The 19,259-nt window shown below is 46.3% G+C and overlaps 1 protein-coding gene across 3 annotated transcripts in view; it reads left to right on the top strand.

Annotated features, from left to right (window-relative positions):
* The window catches only part of ADAMTS9 (ADAM metallopeptidase with thrombospondin type 1 motif 9), a 75,563-nt gene extending 66,193 nt beyond the window's left edge, over positions 1–9,370 (top strand). For 2 of the 3 annotated variants that reach the window (XM_032193888.1, XM_032193889.1), the window contains 8 exons: positions 1,221–1,353; positions 1,583–1,677; positions 1,835–1,929; positions 2,025–2,158; positions 3,341–3,432; positions 4,831–4,935; positions 6,649–6,743; positions 7,176–9,370. In XM_032193888.1, the coding sequence (XP_032049779.1) occupies positions 1,221–1,353; positions 1,583–1,677; positions 1,835–1,929; positions 2,025–2,158; positions 3,341–3,432; positions 4,831–4,935; positions 6,649–6,738 (744 nt within the window). In that variant the 3' untranslated portion in view covers positions 6,739–6,743; positions 7,176–9,370. Of the gene's footprint in view, positions 1–1,220; positions 1,354–1,582; positions 1,678–1,834; positions 1,930–2,024; positions 2,159–3,340; positions 3,433–4,830; positions 4,936–6,648; positions 6,744–7,175 lie in introns of those variants that run through there. The other variant, XM_032193890.1, reaches the window with a different exon arrangement.
* The last annotated feature ends 9,889 nt before the right edge of the window (positions 9,371–19,259 follow it).

Here is a 19,259-nt window from a genome sequence, read left to right as displayed (position 1 = left end):
TCAGGCATTTGTAGGAATTTGTCAAACCTTTACAAGGCAATGAGGGTCAAGTCAAGCAAAATGCAGTGGAAGCTGTCACAGTAAATGGCAGAGCTGTTTGAAACCTTAGTTCCTCGCGCCCCGCAGGAAGCCTCAGATCCTCCCTGCGAGTCAGGGCAGAGGAGTTACAGCAAAGAGCTCAGCCTCGATTAATTGGCATTTCCCCCCAGAACTTCAGTGCAAAATACCCAACTCGTTAATGCACCTCTGTCGAGAAGAGTATCCATTTCAGAGAGCAAGATCTCTATCCCTGCTTGGGGCTGCTGTACATACCAGGGACTACAAAGTGCCGTGACCTTTCTCACCTCTGATTTTCTGAGGGGTTCGGTGTAAATTACCATCACCTTTGATGGACAAATAGAGCATGCTGCTCTGCTCCATCGTGAGGTTTTATGGATTTGGAACTGATAAAGAGCAAACGCCAAGCTGCGAATGGCGCGAGCTGCTGAAGGCAGTCTCCTTCACGGCGTGCTGATGCACACAAAGCATTTCCAAACAGATGAGCACCCTCATTTTCTTGGTGGCCTAAGCTGGTGCCTGTGAACAGAGCTGATTTTCAGTTCTCAGGTACAGAAATAACAAGGTACAGAGAGTTAGCAAGTGTCTGGGCACAGCCTGCGACCTGCTGCAGCAGCCAGCTGGGCCCAGCTGCTCGGGACCTCCAGTGGCCTCTGGTATTGCAGCCTTGGTTTGGACTATGGAAGGATGACCCAGAATTTGCACAATCTAGTCATTTTTCCAGAGGATGAGGAGGAATAGAGCTTGCAGGCTGTGTATTTTTGGTGCAATTTGGTTAGAAGACAACAAACTCTGTCATGGTTGCTCAGAGGTCAGTGAGTGGCAGGGGAGCACTTCTAGCATTCAGGCCTTCTGGTGGACGTTTCTTCCTTGTGCAACCTTCCTACTGCAAAATGAACATTTTTGCTTGAGCACAGGTCTCATCCAGTAAAGTATGTAAGTGCTAAGTGAAGTATAGTCTTCTTGAAATAATTAAGGATGATGATAATAATGAAAGGATTAAATAATCAAAGGGACTACTTGCCTGATTAAAATTAAGCCTTTGTGGGATTGGGACCTCTGCTGCTGTCTCTTTATACAAGGGAAACTGGCTGCCTCTGTTCTTCTAGTCCAGAGCCCAAAAGCCCTTGAGATAAAACAGGAACCTCTGTCTGGTCTTGCAGTGCTCTGTGACCTGTGGCGTTGGAGTCATGCACCGGTCAGTGCAGTGCTTGACAAATGATGACCAGCTCAGCAGCTTGTGCCACGCGGATTTGAAACCCGAAGAGAGGAGGATGTGTCACAACGTCCATGACTGTGAGTCTGCAGCTTTGCACCTTTCTTTCCTTTTCTTGCACCTTGAACTTCTGTTCACTCACGGAGATGTGCTGTATTTCCAAGCTCTGGGGCCATCCAACAAAGCACTAAGGCACTTCAGGGAGCTCTCTTAAAAATAAACATCTTGTCTTGAGGCTGTAGATGTCTCATAAAAGAAATGTTGATGTACCATTGCTCAGTGACTGTAAGTATTTCTGTTTTGTTTCAGGTGAATTACCAAGGAGTTGCAAAGATGTTAAAAGTCTCAAAGGTGTCACTGACGACGGTGAATATTTCCTTAAAGTCAAAGGGAAGACATTAAAGGTGCGTTTCAGCAACAGATTGATGGTTTATGCATTTCCCAAAGGTGCAAGAGGACCCTGCGTGTGCTCCTCACTTCCACTTGCATTTTCTACCTCCAGTTTTCTAGGCATTCCTTTTGCTTGTGATGCCTGTCAAAATTACGGCTTCTCTCTTTCAGGTGTATTGTTCTGGGATGCAGACTGACAGCCCAAAGGAGTACGTGACCCTTGTAAATGGGGATGCAGAGAATTTTTCAGAAGTGTATGGATACAGGTAAGAAATCCCTTTAATTCTGAGCTTTCCAATGTTTTTGTTTGCTATGGCAATATTTTCCTGTCATGAGTAGAAAGGGTTTTCTTTTGATTTAGATTGCATAACCCGACTGAGTGTCCATATAACGGGAGCAGACGAGAAGACTGCCAGTGTAGGAAAGATTACACAGCAGCTGGGTTTTCCACCTTCAGCAAAGTAAGGCTGGACCTGAACACTATGCAAATAATAAGTGAGTAAAAAACAGGGCCTTGCCATTAAAAAACAATGTTTATTTTACATAAATGTAGCTGTAATTACAAGCAAGCAGAAGTAGTCTAGTGAAGGTTATTCCTGAGCTCTCCTATTAAAAGCTGCTTTTAGACCTGGTCACCTTTGCACTTAAAGGCTGCAGCCCAAGCACATCAGAGATGCACTGTGCCAGCCTTGGGGCAGTAGGAAGGTGAAGGAGGCTCTTGGCAGGGTCAGACCTGGTAAAATAACTGGTGTTGAGAGTGATGGAGAGGGGGCTGTGGGTTTGCAAAGGGGAAGGTAATTGTAGCTGTGCAACACCAGTGGTACCCTGTGACCCAGCATGCGAGGGAGCTGGGAGGTATCCCCACTGCTCAGGTACAGTTTCAGTCCCCTTGGCTCCAAGGATGCTCTTAGTTTCCAGCAAACGTTTTTAAAATGCAACAAATTGTTGCTGGTTCATTCAGTAAATAGCAGAGGTTTTTTGGCAAATCAAAGGCCTTCCTTGTAAAATGACTCTCTATGTGACAGGGTTTTTTATCACTTTATTTTCAGGACATGAGACCTCACCATCTATTAATCTGTAAAAAGCTTCTAATAGTCTGTAAAAGCTCCTAGGAGCCACCCTCAGGGAATCTGATACCAGCTCCCTTTGCATTTCAAAAGGAGCTGGGCACCCACCTCTGTCAGGCAGGAGCTATCTTGCATCCCCATCAAAAGGAGTCTCACTTACTTCAGATCGCTGCAAAATACCTCAAATCCCTTTGAACACCTGAGCTGGAGCACCCAGGCTAGGGGCAGTCTGGGGACAGTTGTTTGGCTTTGTTCAAAAGGAAGATTTAGAAGTTGCCCCATCAAAATGGGAAATTGTCCGACAGAGAAATAAAAGGAAAGGCATAGGTTCTGGTTTTGTTGTTATTTATACCTAGGCCCTAAATCTTGAACCCAACCATAAAACTGAGCATATGAGGGTCCTGTGAAATTCAGTCCTAGTGTGCTGGGAGTTGTGTGGGATGAACTGGGGATTTAATATTAAAAATCCAGCAGATGAGGTCTCAACTCTCAAGATTAATGCGTGAAATGAGCTTTAGTGACTTCAAACATTAGCATAGAACATGTTTACATGTATTTTGTCTCTCACTGCATCTTTCTTGCCATGTTATTCACCAACTCTTCTCCACAGCAACTGACTTACAGTTTGCACGGACGCATGATGGACGACCTGTTCCTTATGCCACTGCTGGGGACTGCTACAGCGCAGCCAAATGCCCGCAGGTATTTGACAATAGCGTTTCACAGGAATTGGTGCCATTTGTCATGTCCAGGCCCTCTATTAATTACTGCTGATCACATCAAGCAGACTCCAGTGAGTGTCCCATTCTCAAATCAGCAGTCAGAAACTTTTCCCTTCGGCCGCTCTTCCTGTTTCTTTAGGAAGGTGCCAGGTTGTTATCAGACAAGCAGCAGAACTAGCTAAGGGACATCTCCCAGGGCCTACAGCCCCTGAGGGTGCTGAGAAAGTCACCATTAAAGCAGAAAAAGCAGAAGAAATGAGGCTAGGAGAAGGGCTGTTGTGTGCACGTGTGTTTGAAGGTAGGGAGAGCAGCCGGGCACAGGCTGAGTCACATCCTCAGCTGCTTTGGGAGGTAATGCAAGATGTCAAGCTCAGTTGCTTGGAAGAAGTATGTGCTCTTGAAAGTCATTAGGAGACTAATTAACACCGTGCTACAGGTGGCTTGCTCTTTGTCCTTGGCACACCTCGCTTTTGTGGAGCTGGGGGATGATGAGTGATGTGTTTGCCCAGTGCCTTGGACTATGCAGACCTTGTTGGCAAAGGGCATTAGGTGAGGAACTGCAGCAAAAGGTGGCAGAGGGCAAACCTCTCCATCTCCTTCTGGCACTTTTCTGCACGCCTCAGCAGCTTAGGGATTGCCTTCTTACCTCAGGAAGGCTCATGAATGTTAATGCCCATCCTCCCGACCAGGCAGCTCGCTCCTCGCAGAGCATCTCCATTGCCAGGGTGGTGATCACGGGGAGCAAAGCTCAGAGTCACCTGGTACCATGATGGGTCAGCCTCGGGGTGTGCCCAGAGATCCCAAAATGGGCCAGGCTGGTGTATCCTGGGGGATCTCAGGTGGATGCAGTCATAGCCCTGAATTTTCTATCCACTTTGTGCATTTTGAGATGGGGGGAAATGAAGTGAAGGACATTTCTAAGAAATAAATGAAAGAGTTCTGATTTTACTAAAAAGCTCAGTGGAAAGTACAGAAAAAAGGACAAGTGTGCCCTCTCCAGTTGAGGAGGGAGAAGTGAGAGCAGCTGCAGCACATTCCTGGGGTACCTTCTCCATCTGCCGCTGGAGCACATCAGGCTCCGCAGCTTGCCGTGGAAAAGCCAAGAATGCCCTCAATCGGCAAACCACGAAAAAGCAGCGGAAAAGAGCAAAAGCAGTGAAAAACCAAGCAAAAGCCCCTCCTTCCTTGCAGCCACAAATGAAAATGAAATTCCTGACCTGAGACATGCTGTGATTTGTACACTATGTGCTAATTACTGTCAGAGCGATGGAAAAATTGGAAACATTGCTGACACGATCCTGTTAGAGAAGTGATGCTGTGGCAAGTGTGCTGAGGCATGGGGCTTTGGGATAACCAGGCTTGTCTGCTTGCTTTTTAGGGTCGCTTCAGCATAGACCTGTATGGGACAGGCCTGTCCTTAACGGGAACAGCGAAGTGGCTCTCGCAAGGGAATTATGCAGTGTCGGAAATTCAGAAATCCCCAGTAAGTTGCAATTTTAATTATGGTTATACCCTCTCGTGGGAAATTTCTAATGGCCACGTCATCTTTTGTGTCAACATCTTCCAATTAGATGCTAACAAAAATCTGACATCGATCATTAGAAACAAAGTGTTGCCCATAATTGTAGTGGGGAGGATGTTAGTGGGTTTAACTTGATCTAGGTTATTGCAGTTAATTAGTGAGCCTGCTTAGCTTTGCATCTGCACACTGTGAGTGCTGTGGGGCAGACCTATCTGTAATTAGTTGGCTTTGGTGGTGGGCATAGTGTGTGCATTTTGTGGCAGGCAGGGCTGGGGACACTGGGGCAGGGATGCTGAGTGGGGATGAAGCATGCACCCTGGGAAGGAATAGTTCCCAAAACGCTTGCCCCGGTTAAAACTGTCCTAAAGAGGTCACTGCAGCCCTTTAACAAGAAGCAGATTGTAAAATGTCCTCTCCTGGGCTGCCTCGAGCCCATGAGCCTTGTCAGTACTGGGGCTTGTAAAGGAGCCTTTTCAGCAGAGGGGTTGGATGCTTCTGGTCCGTGCCCTGGTGCAGGTGTAAGAGGACTTAGCACAGACCCCGTACGTTAGTTCTGGCTGGTGCTTTGCTGTTCTTCTCCACTTCAGAGAGGAGAAGCTCAGGCGACCACCTTCGGGGTTGCAGAGGGCAGACACAATCACAGCTGGCAGAATTAAAACAAACTTTAAGGGCCAAGGGAGGCTAAGAGACAGCTCTTACCTCCCTCACCCAGTGGCATCTGTCAAGCGCTGCTCCAGGGGTTTAATTGCCAGCAGGAGCAGAAGAAAGGAAGGGACAGCGAGAAGAGATGATAGCAGCCTGCTGCAATCACAGATCGATAGTGTCAAGGGCAGGAGGGAGCTCGCCTAAAAATAAATGCTTTGTGTGAGCTTGTCCTGCACTTAAGCCCAATTTTCTGATAATTGAGGGTTGAATTCCCCTCAAGGACTGTCTGTCCATGGTAGTCACCAAGAGGAGAAAGCCTGTGCAGAGGTGGGGTGAGGAAGGCCAGATGGAGGTGTTGCTGATGCTGGCATTAATCATGACTTGGGGCTGGAGTTGCCCCATGCTTACTGGAGACCTGGCCAGCCCAGGACTGCGTTTTCCTGGGTCTCCTCTGGATTTGGAGGTACAGAGCTGATGGGGAACGGCACCATAGCACATGGCACAGCCTCACCACATCCCTGTCGTGTCCTTGCTCTGGAGGCACACCAGCTCTTACCTTCCAAATAGATGTTTCTCGGTAATGTCTGCAAATGTCCTCTGTGTCCTTCACATGCTCGCTCACCACCAAGGTGCTGTTCTTGTCTAGATGTGTTATTTCTCTCTCGTGATCCAAGTTTTCCACTCATTACAGTGGAACAAGCAGTTACTCACTGTAGGGCAGATTGGAGAAAGCAGATGTCCTTGAGATATCCCTCCAAAGGGCCTTCTCCTTGGGCATCTTGCAGTGTAATAAATCAAAAGTACCCTTTCTTATTTGTGTTCACCATCTGACCTGGCAGTACTAAAGGGAATTACATTTGCATACATTTAAATATAACTGTAATTTTGCAGCTTGATTTAGGCATTATTTGTTTTTCTTCCGAGACATTTTCTATCAAAGCCCTGGCTGGAGTAACCCAGATCTGGCTCTTTCACAGCCTGGAGTTCTTAAGCCCTTACATGAGATGTTGGTTCTGTTTTTGCCTGCAGGATGGTACCAAAGTAGTGGGAAAATGCGGTGGTTACTGTGGGAAGTGTACTCCATCGTCTGGAACAGGCCTCGACGTCCAGGTGTTATAGCAATGGTAAGTGCCCTGCCGAGAGCAAAGGGGAATCTTCCCCAAAATGTCCTGCTGAAGGCACACAGCAAGCGATGGCTCCAAAGCATCCGGTTCCCATTCCCCAAAGCCAGCTTGTCACTCAGGTCTGGGGCACATCTTCTGGAGACTTGCTCCAGTGATAATCTGAAAAATGCCTGAAAAGTCCCACGGGACAGCTGGATGCATGCTCCTTTGTGAGGGGCTTCTTACCTGGGGCCAGCGAGCGCACCCTGGGCAGCAGGAGCAGCTCCAATGCTCCCAGTAATGCCCATGGGAGTGATGCTGTCAAGGGGAAGCACGTTTCCACCTTGCTGGCATCTGCCTCGGCTCAGATCCCACACTGGTCTCACTACTTACAGGTTTTGAAGGCAAAACTGATGGCCTGACTCTGACGTGCTCCTCATCTGTGCTTTGCAGGTTGTCTGGGAGCGGCCCGCGGAGACAAGATGGATGAAGGATAGCGATGCAATACCTCTGCCTTCCACTTTTTTATCTGTTTATGTGTGTATATAGATCGCATATTCTTAATGTACAGTATAATATTTATGTTTGGAATTATTTATTTTGATTTAATATTTTTGTACGTAAAATCATTATATTAAGGCTGCTTTTACTATTTTTATTTTTTATTGTTAAATCCTGCAGTCAAACCACTGCATTTTGCGTACTCTACATTATATGTAGCATTATGACAAGTGATACTTTATTGTCACTGTATTCAGTTGTTTACTTTCAATCAGTAATTTTCCTTCAGTTATGGGCTGCTTTGGCCCTCTACGGTGCTACACAATCTGCATAGGGGTATTTTTGGCATTTCAATCTGTCTTTCTGTAAGGAAAATAGACAAGACGTGCTTAAATTTGATGTTAGTGATTAGGCCAACAGCACTCAAGGAAAACATGACAATGAATACAGTGCTAGTTGCATTAGCAATCTTTATCTTTTAGGTATGTTTTGAATTTCACATGACCTCTGTGGCCAGTGCTAAAGCACTGGTTTGGTGCTAACATGGTATTTATTAACGCTCTGTAGTTTTAGTTAATCCAGTGCCTTTATCAGTGAGAAAAGGAAGAAAGCAGAAAAATTGTCAGGCGATTCGAATCGATTGAGATCTACCCCAGGTTCAGGAAAATTCCTGCAGATGGATCTTCAGCCGAGCCCCTTTTATTGGTAGGGCTCCGAAGCAAACTCGCTTTTCAGAAAAAAAAAACAACACCATACATTTCTCTGCTAATTGCATGTGCCACCATGCTTCCTGGCTCCATCTGGCAGCGCGGTATTAACTCATCCAGGCAGGCTGATGAGCCCATATGTTTCCCCAGGCTGAGAAGCACCGCAGCTTATTACGGACATTGTCACAAAATCCAAACATGGAGCCCAAAGCATCTCTGCTGCGCTCCCACCACCCGCAAGCACCTGCCTGCGTGGCTGGGGGGAGCAGGGCACGTAGGGGCTGGGGACAGCACGTCCTGCCCTGCTGCCCCGCGATGCTTCCTGGCTTCCTACTCACTGGCAGCCCATCTGCAAGCACGCAGGGCCGGGCAGGCGGCAGCAGCGAGATCAGCGTGTACTTGCAGATAACTCTGCCCCCCTCTTTGAAAACAGCCTGCTTTACGCCTACTTCTGTATTGCTTCGTATCTTCCTGGTAGGGCATCTGCGCTCTTTGCTGTCCGCAATCCAATGTACAACCAGACCTTTAATGTTGTTTTTTTTTTGTGTTGTTTTTTTATTTTATTTTTAATTGAGGGGAAAGCTCCCATAGGCACCACCGCGGCTGTGTGATGACTGCAGCTCCGCCTGTACATAGCCTGCTGCTTGCGGCATGCCACGTTTTTCGCAGAGCTTCGTAGCACGTTGAACGGGGGTGATGTGACCAGATTATTTTTGTAGTCTATGACTATGTCTCTTAATTCTTTCTCCACAATTTTACTTAGCTATAGGAAGAAGCTGCCCCGCTGCCATATGTCAGGGCAGCCAGCAGCACAAAGTACAAGGAAAGGAAGCTTTTTAGCACAAAATTGCCAGCAGTTTGGAAGACCAAAGAGTCTTGTCTGCTGATCTGGCTAAATCTTTCAATTTTGGATGCAAACACTTAAAAAACCCATCCTCGGGATCTTCTGCAAGTCTTTTACCTGCCATTACCCAGCTCCCCAGAGGAGGAGCAATCAGTCTGTTACAAAACAGTCAGATCAATAGCAATAAATTGTCAGATCCCTGGATTCATAATGCATGTATTCAGCCTGCAGAATGAAACCCGTCAGCCTGACAGTCAGGTATTGATATATTCACGTAAATCGGTAGACATCTAATGTGTGAGCAGGGTCCTGTTAAAAGGCAGCAGCTAAAGAATCGGTGCTCAGCACTTACCCGTGCGTGCCTCTGCCGCTCTCGTTAATATTCAGGCTTAGAGGAAAGAATGAGACTATCTTACTCATCATTTGGGGTGATTTTTTTGTTTTTTTGTTTTGTTTAATAGCACATAAAATAAGTAGATATGATCATATCTTAAGGCTGATTTCACCTATGTTGTATGCCTATGAGTAGCAATGAGGAATTATGCCTTTCTGAGAAAAATGCCAAAAATACCATTTCAAAAGTCAAAGAAAAGAAAAGGGAAAATGGAAAGGGAAAAAGGGATAGGGAAAGGGAAAAAAGGGATAGGGAAAGGGAGAGGAAAAAGGGAAAAGCAATAGTTACGGAATAAAGATTTTTTAATGATAATTGCTCATGTATAACTTCTGTAGGGGAAAAGGGAAAATTGCACTATGAACTTTAGAGAGAAACAGTGGTGCTTAGAAAGTACAGGCTTATTATATTTTCTGTAATGAAGTGAATGGCTATTTATAAAAAGAAATATTATTTTGACCTGTACACATTCCTGTCTACCATATAGTTTCATAACAGCTAATAACAGAGCAAGAGAAACCTAAAAAAATATTAAATAAACTATAAGGGAAGAATTGATAGATCACTGATTCACTAGATTATGATTCATTAAAGGGCTTCATTAAATAGGAACAGACTTTGAGGACCAGAGGCCTTCAACACTTCTTGTTCAGGAAACAACTCTGGGTTTTGTATATCAATGCCATTATTTTTCTACAAACTTTTTTGTTTTGTTTTGTGAGCACTTTCCTGTACAGTATTTCTTTTCTTTCTGATTATATTCAAAAGGAAACGAAGAGACCTGTAAGAGATGTCTGTATGGTCTTTCTGCATTTGCCATCGTATTTCAATACCTGTGTGCTATTATAGAGGCAAAATACTTTGTACACAAGGGAATAATACAGTGAATGGTAAACATCCATTTCTGTGCTGGTTTTTATTCCCAGGCTTTGGGTTCCTTGTTCTCTTGTCTCGTGTGAAAGGAGCAGGAGGGGCAGGAATGCTGCTCGTGCAGAGCCCTTCCCTGTGGTCCAGTGTCCTGAGCTCTGCCTGCTGATGCTCCCAATTCTTGTCCAGGGGGGAACTGCCCCAGGTACAAGGCATTCCCCTCATTCTACAAATGTGCCTGAAGGATGACTTGGGATACCGGACCCGCTAGCGACGCTGCAAAAATAAATCAACTTAGAAAATTTTTTTGGGAAAAAAAAAATCATTTCAAGTCTACAAGAAAACGTATGTGGAACAAAGTTGGGTTAAAAGGAGGCAAACATGGGGACCAACTCCCAGGAAGGAAACCAAGCAGCAAATTGCAGCCAGAGTCTGGCATCTGCTGGCTTGCCCTTAGGCTGGGTGCTACAGGCAGGCTGCAAATGGGGTGATGGTAAACAGGGATGCCTCCTGGGGAGCCCTTTTAGCCTCCACACAGCCAGGATGATTTCCTCCAAGCTGGCAAGCTGTCATCTACTACAGCTCCTGCAGAATTCCCTGTGTGGATTTAGTTTTTTCTTTCTGATGTTAACAAAACAGACAATAACAGAGATGTGGCAGCAATCACAAAAGCCTGGGTTTTCTCCCAGCTCCCCCTACTCCTGGCCGGTCTCTCAACCTCCCACAGGTCCCGGTGCTTCAGAGTTTCCCAGGTTTGTTCCCACCCACCGTGATCACACGATGTCCAGCTCTGACATGCCCCATCTCAGGATGAGCATGGTGCAAACGCAGCAGAAGCACATACCTGAAGCTGTGGCTCACCAGAGCCTTTAAGCACGTACTGAAATCCCACAGAAGTCATTTGCTAGGTGGTGATGTGTCAAGAGTTCTCCTTTGGGCTTGCAGCCAGCTGCCTTTTCCAAGAGGACGCTGAGCTGTGTCATCCATCCCTGGAGCTCAGTGATGTGATGGTGCCACCACGCTGGCCAGCACCAGGAGCAGCCAGGGAGACAGCTCAGCCCCACAGCTACTTCCCCAGACTTCTCTCCTTAATTGTATTAACTGTCTTCAAATACTTGCTCTTAAATGGCCCGAAGCTTTCCATCAGTCAGGCTTTGCCCTGATTGATAACCAATGCTGTTTCCATTCACATTCACCAATAGGTTTGAAGGCCAAATTTAGCATATTGGAAAACCAAAGCCTTTCTCTTTAGCAGTGTGTGTTCTGCTTTGGGAGCTAAGCTACATGCAAAAGCACATTCCAGCAGCAGGCTTTCTGCAATTACGTAGCAGTAGAGATATAAATAGACCAGACTATTTCCTAAAACATAATTTAATTTATTGTCATCATGGCAAATCAGCAATTATATGTTTTAAATGATACTTTTCTTTATAACATATCATTACCCATTTTCAGATTACATATTCTTAGCAAATTTTGACTGTGGTGCAACTCTCTTCACTTGGTAATTTCAGTGTTGCTAGCAAAAAAAACAAAACATGGTTACTGGTTAAAAATTCACTTGACAGAAAAGCATTTGTTTCTGAGCTGAAGGTCTCTATTTCTGCCTTGTGGCAGGCAACATAAGTCCCAATTAGTGGTACTAATTAGTTAACTTTCTATAAACAATTTTATGTCAACACAGCCCCAAGTCAGATTTACAGTTTAAAAAACAAGGTTCGGAAATGGAAGTAGAAATAGACCTGGAAATGGAAGACCTATAAATGATTTGTTGGAAATTTGCTCTAATTATCAGGGAAAAAAAAAAAAAAAAAAGTAGTCCTTATAGTCCTTAATAAAGCTGCTTTGGGGAGAATTGTAGAGTCAGGCTGAGGATCTGTAGCATGACTGTGATCAGCTACAGGATGTAATTGCCACCCCACCAGCTCTGAGCACCAAAGTTTGGCAGGTTTTTGGAGGCTGCAGGTCAGAGTGAGGAGTTTGCATTTTTCTGCCCTTCTCTATATGTTCATCTTGTTTTGATTTTTTTTTTTTTTTTTCTCAGAAGATGCAGCAGATCTCTCGATACCGGCAGCTCCAGCCTTTTTCTGCTTCTGTATTTTTATTCCAGAGAGAGAGGATACATTTCTTGTACTCTCCCAACCATGATCAAATGCAGAAAACAGACCATGAAGTACTTCAAAACCTTGGCTCTGACTTTCAGTACCTCACCAATACCTCAAAGGTGTCATTCTTTGCTATCATTTATCTTTAATAAATGACTAAAAAGGCTCCCAATGTGGGCTGCATGGAGCCACACTGCTGTGCATGGCTCCTGAATAGCATTTAACTTTCCAGCCCTAAATAATGAGGGGGTTATTTAAACACTTTTGACTCTTAGGTCCGGTAATTCTGTGAAAATTACAGTGCTCTTTTGCAGCCCTGTTGTACAGCCTACCGGGACTAATTGCTTCAGAGATGGAGTCGATCGCTTCATCTCTCCAACCTTCTCTTCTGTCCTAATAATGAGTGTTTTTCTTCTACGGAGAAATTAAATTAATTTTGTTGAAGGCTGTTGGAAATGTCCATCTCAGAGAGCTAGACTTAAATTGGGATGTTCACTAGAAAACTGTCTTGTCCTGCACAGGCGTGCTTTGAAAAGTGTATTGAGAAATGGGGAGCGGCAGAAATGACCAAGGAGGGCAGTCTGGCTTGGAAAGGACATTTTCTACCAAGGCACTTACAGAGCGGGTCTGTTGGTTTCTCTGACACAAGTCCTCCTCCCAAGAGCGGTCTGAGCATTGGCTCAGGGGAAGCACTTCTGCATGTGGAAGCACGCAGAGGTGAGGCGGCGCTCCCCTCTCCCAGGGACAGGCATTCAGACAAACCAGCAATGATTTCCAATGACTGTCATTAGCAGCTGACCAGCTCAGCTCTCCCATCACTTGAACTCTCGGCATCAACAGAAATGGCTCTGAAAGGACTTCTGAGTTCATCCTGAAGTTGCTAACCCCGGTAAGCTTCTTCCTGGCCGCAGCTCCGCAGCTCGCTTTGTGCAGGGGAAGGAGCAGAAGGCCCTGGCGGTGCCTGCCAGGCTCACACCAGCATTTTCCAAGTATTTTTTGCCTGTTCTGGAGTAATCCAGGCAATGGGGATCGCAGCCTTCCAGAAGCAGATTTAGTTGACAAGTTTCTGACCTCTCTTTGCAACAGTGAGATGAAGAATGCCGAGAAGTTATTTTTGGACTTCGCAGAAGAGTCTGCGCTTCCACTTCAAAGTTGGCTTAATTTTTAAGCTATTTTATATTACCAAACATAAGGCACAGTTTTTAAAAAATCAAAATGGGAACAGAATACTGTTTTGACCTAACACATATGCTCTTTATACTTTATTTCCTAGGGGGAAGTTTGGTTTGTTTGTTTCAATAAAAGGGGAAAAAAAATTCAAAACTGTGAAATTTCCATGAAATGATTTCTGTCTCTCTCTGGTTACAAATGCTACTTCTGAAGCGTTTGGAGATGTGATCTGTTGGCTGGAAGTGCACGAAGATCTGCTGTAGGTGCTGGTTTAAGCAGGGAGAGGTAGAAATACATTTTTAGTGGCGAAGCCAAGGCAGCGACTGGAGGCAAGGTGCCGCGGTTGAGGCCCGGCCGTGTACACCAACCCATTTTCACCGGGGAAACCTCAGTTCTGCTGAGTCCAGGGGACAGATCTGTGGTGCTGGGACCATGCAGTTGGGCACTTGCCCTTGAGGCCTGTGCCTTGCTGCAGCTCAGCTGGAACAGACCAGTCCCTGCTGGGGGAAGCCTGGTCCTGCCTGGGGAGATTCAGCTGCAGGTAAAACACACCTGTGCTAGCTCAGCTGGCATAAAATCTCTGAAATAATTACCCACAGATGGTGTGGGAAAAGCTGCTATTTTGGTAGCCACCACAGCAGGCTGCCTGCTGGCCCAGGAGGTCCAAGTCCTGCCCCATGGGGCAGCATCAAGTGTCCTTTCTTCCCACCTGCAGTGGACCTCAGCTGCTGAAAGTTATCGCTGTGTTTTAACTTCACCCCAGGTTGGCTGCCCCCTACCCAAGTCCATCTGAGCCCTGGCACCTCAGGGGCAAGAGCACCGGAGACAATGGCACAGCTGAGCTGAGAAAAACCTCAGCAAGGCCACCAGAGCAGGACCAGGCTGCTGTGCCTCGCTTCTGTTCCCCCTGCCTGGATGGAGAGGTGGCTGCGCCAGCACAAAGCTTCCCTTCAGATGCAGTGGTATTTTATTTTATTTTATTTTATTTTAACAGATGTTTCTAAATTCTGCTGACTACACTGCATTAAGTGCTTTGGGGTGTCTTAAAGTCCTTCCAATGCTCTCGTCAATGTCTGCAGCGTCATGCTGCTCCCTGTGGAAAAGCCACGGGTGCTCCTGGCACTGCTGCACCGCTCTCCTGGGAGGGGCTGCCTCCGTCAGGTGCCTGAGATAATCTGATAATTTCCTCCTCTTCGTCATCTTTCCTCTGTGTTATGCAAGTGGTACGTAAAGCCTTCTAAATATGATTTCTGTTTGGATTTCACTGATGGCTTTTTCCCATTTCATCACACTTGGGCCTTTCAGGAGCCTAAATGCAGAAGCATTTACCTTGGGAGTACCGTAAGCCTTAGACAGTGAGTAGGTCCTTGGGCAAAAATCAGCATCTCCAGCTGGGAAAAATGACACAAACGAAAAACCTTGCAAAATAAATATGCCCAGAAGAGGGCAAACAGGGAAAAGACCCTTGGTTCTCTGAGCTTTCCCTTGGAGCAGCTACCTGACTTCTGCCTGCTCTGAGCTGCCACCCTCCAAACCACTGGCGGTCTCTTTTGCACAGGTATCTCATACCCCCATTTATCAACAGCTTCAATCTTGCACAAAGGGAAGAAAAAGGCTATTTTCTTTTCCTCCAATGAGAAGAAGCGGGAAAACATTAAAAAATATATATATATATATATATATATATATATATATATATAAAATAAAAAGATATTCCACCTGCGGGATGGCAAATGCCTGGTTAATTTGAGCACAGAACAATGTGCGGTGCTTCCAGTACCATGGCAAGCAAACAACAGGATGGCTTCATCCCCCGAGAGCCCTTCTCCCCCCTTGGTTGCTCTTACTTGCTTCTCCTCATGTTATCCCAAACAGGTTTGCTTTTTTCTCACCTTCACGAATGGTCCTGAGAAGTTAAAGTAGCATTGAAGGAGTGTGGCTTTACAGCACAAAGCAAATAATCTTGACGGATCATAAGAGAGCTCAAGGGAGCGAGGGGGGATAGTAGAAAATTACTTGTTGCTATAGCACGAGGAGATTCTGCACAAATTGGCAGCGACCCACTTCATTGCTTTGCTTAGCCTCAAATTGAGCAGCATTCGGGGAAGGCACGGAGCAGCTTAACCTACCCCCGTCCCTCAGGGTGAGAGGCTCGAGGTAGAGCTGCACCCAGGGGTTCTTGAGCTTGACAGCAAAGAAATGCAGTTCTGGGAGAAACTGCTAGGCTGATGTTAGTGGGAGCAGGGGCAGCGAGTGGGCTGGGGGCTGCGCTCCACACCGAGCAAACACTTCGCCGTGCTGGCACCAGAGGGCATTGAAGCTTGAGTTAACTTCCCCTGAGCACAGCACCCGTACGGAACCTTCCCAACCCCACAGCACAGATTTTAGAGATTTTGTGGTTTTTTTTTTTTTTTTTTTTTTTTTTTCTTTTCTTTTCTTTTTTTTTTTTTTTCTTTTTTTTTGGGCGAGCTTTGTGTTTCCTCTTGGCTCCACGTTTCCTAGCAGGTGCTCGCCTCCGCATAGCGGGACCAGGCTGCAAGTTTTATTGGTTTGGAGTCCAACTCCTAAATGCTATTTACAGGGAAATTGAAGACTCCTTCAAAATTAACAATAGATGACTATAAATCTTACTCAGTTACCTAGCAACTAACACAATAAAATCCTAAGGTTAAAAGGAGAAGGGTTATTTGGCAATACCTCTGGGAGCACATAATGGCCATTTGCATTCCTGGGTGGGAGGACAAAAAAAAAATTCATGTGATATTTACAAATTACTGTATTGATGAAGGAGAAAAGGTGAAATTACTCGGTACGGTTTTAATCAAAATACCTCAGAACTGACAAATACAACAACAACAAAAAATCCTTGCAGTGGTCGAATGGCTGTGATTAAAGAGCACTCCGCAAACGTGCGGCGATCTGTGGAAATGATGGAAGGGTTTTGTTAAGATGCTAAACCCACTTTGTTACTGCTTCTGACATCTGAAAGATGTGTACCACAGATTAACAGTGTAATAAACGTTCAAAGTAAATTTGACCAGTATGAGCCTGATGGAATATGCCCTAGAAAAACCTACGCAGTGCAAAAAAAAATTTTAAAAAAAATCAAAGTGAAGTAACATAGCATGATTCATCCCGGCCCGGGTTCCTGTTATGCACAGCACAGATTGAAATTCCATATCCCCACCTCAAACTGGGGTTTCTGTGCAATCTTTTCTGCCTGCAGTAATTGCAAATCTTGAAGCTGGAATGAGCGGAAACACTGAATGGTTTCCCTCCTAAAAGGCCCTCATGGGGGCACGTTTACCCAGGAAGGAGGTCTAGGGGAAGAACTGCGCAGGAAAATAAATGCCTGGTCCTAGCATGTGTCTTCAGCAGCTGTGGCATTTAGAGCCAGTTTCCAAGCCCCCCTTTTGTTGTCAAAAGGCTTCAGACAATAACTGCCTAATAACAGCCGGCCATTTATCACCTTCAGGGTACTGGATGGTGACAGGATCCACGCTGAGCTGTAATTCACCTGCGCAGGCTGCTGGCAGGAGGAACCAGAAGGGGACTGATGGAGCAGTCCCTAACAGCCAAATCCACCTCGACATAGCAGTGGGGAGAAGCAAACGGGTCCAGTGGGCAAAATAAGCTCTGCTTTCTGCCTGATTGCAGGGGGCTGTGCTGGTGGTGCTGGTGCTGATGGCCAGGGCAGCAGGCGTGGGGGTGGCAGAGCTGGCAGAGGGATGCTCAGAGTTTTCTACAGCTATTTCAGAGGTGGTTTCCTAACAGGAGACACGGTTTGCAAGACACAAGAAGGGCTGGGGGCACTTTTCTGGAGAGGCTAGCAAACTTTCTTAGCTCCATAAGATTGTGCACGTTGTCCCCATATTTCTCAGCCACTGGCTGCAGCTACCGCAGTTCCTCTTCTTGTGTGTCCCCTGGGTTTGGCCACAGGTGACTTCACTCCTGCTGCTCAAGCTGCTGTCCCAAGGTCTCCTGCAGAGCTGCTGGGTCGGGCACATGCCGCAGGGTCAGGCAAGCAGAACAGCTCTGCAGCATCACCGGTTTCTTCTTTCCAACTTCTGCTGCCATCCATAACTTCAAAAAGAAAAATGGTCCTTCTTGCTGAGCATGAAAGGGGAAGATGAGATTCAGGCTGATTTAGTCCTGAGAAGGGCTGTACGAAGTGTCATCCCTAGGCAGGTTTGGTTGAAACAGGAATGGGAGGGGAAGATGACGAGCAGAACAATTTAAGTGGCAGCAGAAACAATAATTTGTCAGACAAACTGTCTGGCATATATTATCTGCATGTCTCTGCTTCTGAGTCTATTTGACAGCAGGATCTGACAGCCCCCACCTCCGAGCTGAGGCTTCTCTCAAGAGGAAGATCTAGGTGTACATATTAAAAAAAAATATAGTAATAATAAAGAAAGAAAGAAAGAAAAAAAGGAACTTTTAAAAGTACCTCCTGTGGTAGTGTGAGAGCACAGGTAGGCCTGGAGCTGTGTGCCCGTCCCCTGCCCTCCCAGCCTGTGCGCATCATCCCCCCGAACATGCTGAGCACAAGGGAGTGGGAGTTTATTTCCTGAGCTGTGTTCGCTCTCGGCAGCTTTTCTGGGGGAGGAAAGAGAAGAGGAGCATTCAGGCCAGTGAGATAATGTCTCCCCTCCCTTTCCCGAACACATCCCAGAGATGCTGTTCTGGCCCTAACTCTCTTCTCATGCAGCATTTGAGCATCCCAAAAATGCGAGTTAAGTCTTGCTGACAGCCCTGGACCTCGCACGGACAATTAACCCTCCTTTGTCCCAGATGCCTTGGGTCAGAGAGATTAAATGCCGGCCCCAGGAGGTATTTAGAAGCCTGGAAGCTGCTAAGCCTCCGATGGGGGCTGCGGCACTTGAACCTTTTTATGGCTCTGGGTGTATGTGAGTTCCCCACGTTCCCCTCCAGGACCATCAGAGCAGAAGAACTGAGCTCTTATCTATATTTTCTGCACTCGAGGGCTGAGCCTTCATCTCCCCTCTCCCTCCGAGCACCTCAGTGCAAGTCTTAATGCTCAGCACCTTCCCTGGGCATTGAGGAGTTGCCCGCCAGCACCTGCAGCAGCTGCTGAACTGATGCTGGAGGATAGAGGCCCTGCAGGTCACCAGGCAGTTTTGGTGGCCCCGTGGCCACCTCGGCACCACGGAGGGCAGGAGGCCAGCTCTGCTTGCTTTAAGTTCAGGACCTGCCTCTTCATCAGAGGACGGGAGCCGTGATTCAGCACAGCCACACCTCCAAGGACTTCACCCTCCAACTTTGACTTACTTTTGCTGTTTTTAACTTAGAGCAGATGTCCTCGCCAGCCCTGTTATTGAGGGCACACAGCACCTCTTGCAACAGCGAAGCAATTAAAAGGATTTGCAGGTCACCTTTAAAGCATTTCCCACAGCACGTTGAGTCTTGTTATAAGTCCTGTATCCATTAATGCTTTTATTTCAGCAGTTTTAATTGGAGTTTTAAATATTCTGAATCTTATGCAAGACACCCCAAGTGCTGGCGAATTTCAGGTCCTCTCTTGCATGATGCGCATTCCCTAAAATCCTGTTGTCCTTCAGTGGAGATGACAGCAACTCTGCACCCCTGATATTACCGTACCCTATATGCCATGCAGCTGGGGATGTTTTAATCCGAGCTCAAAGCCCAGCCTGCAAGCAGTTGCCCACTGTGTGACAAAACGTGTGTGTATTTGAAGAGCTTGCTTCCATCCCTGAGAGTTTAGGACGTATTCTTGCACCACCATATGAGCAGGAAACTGAGAGGGAAACTGAGAAGGAACATGATGAGAAAATTTGGCAGAAGGGAGCAACGAGGGGAAGCTGGAAGGCTTTGGAGGGGTAAAAATAGCAACCACAGAACAGAACGAGGAGGGAATGTCAGTTTTTCCCACTGACATGAAGAAATCTTATGCAAAAGGAAATGTTTTCC

Source organism: Aythya fuligula, chromosome 10, assembly GCF_009819795.1.
Source record: "Aythya fuligula isolate bAytFul2 chromosome 10, bAytFul2.pri, whole genome shotgun sequence".
Taxonomy (NCBI): Eukaryota; Metazoa; Chordata; class Aves; order Anseriformes; family Anatidae; genus Aythya; species Aythya fuligula.
Note: the sequence above shows the minus strand (reverse complement) of the source record. Positions and strands in the feature narration are given on the sequence as shown.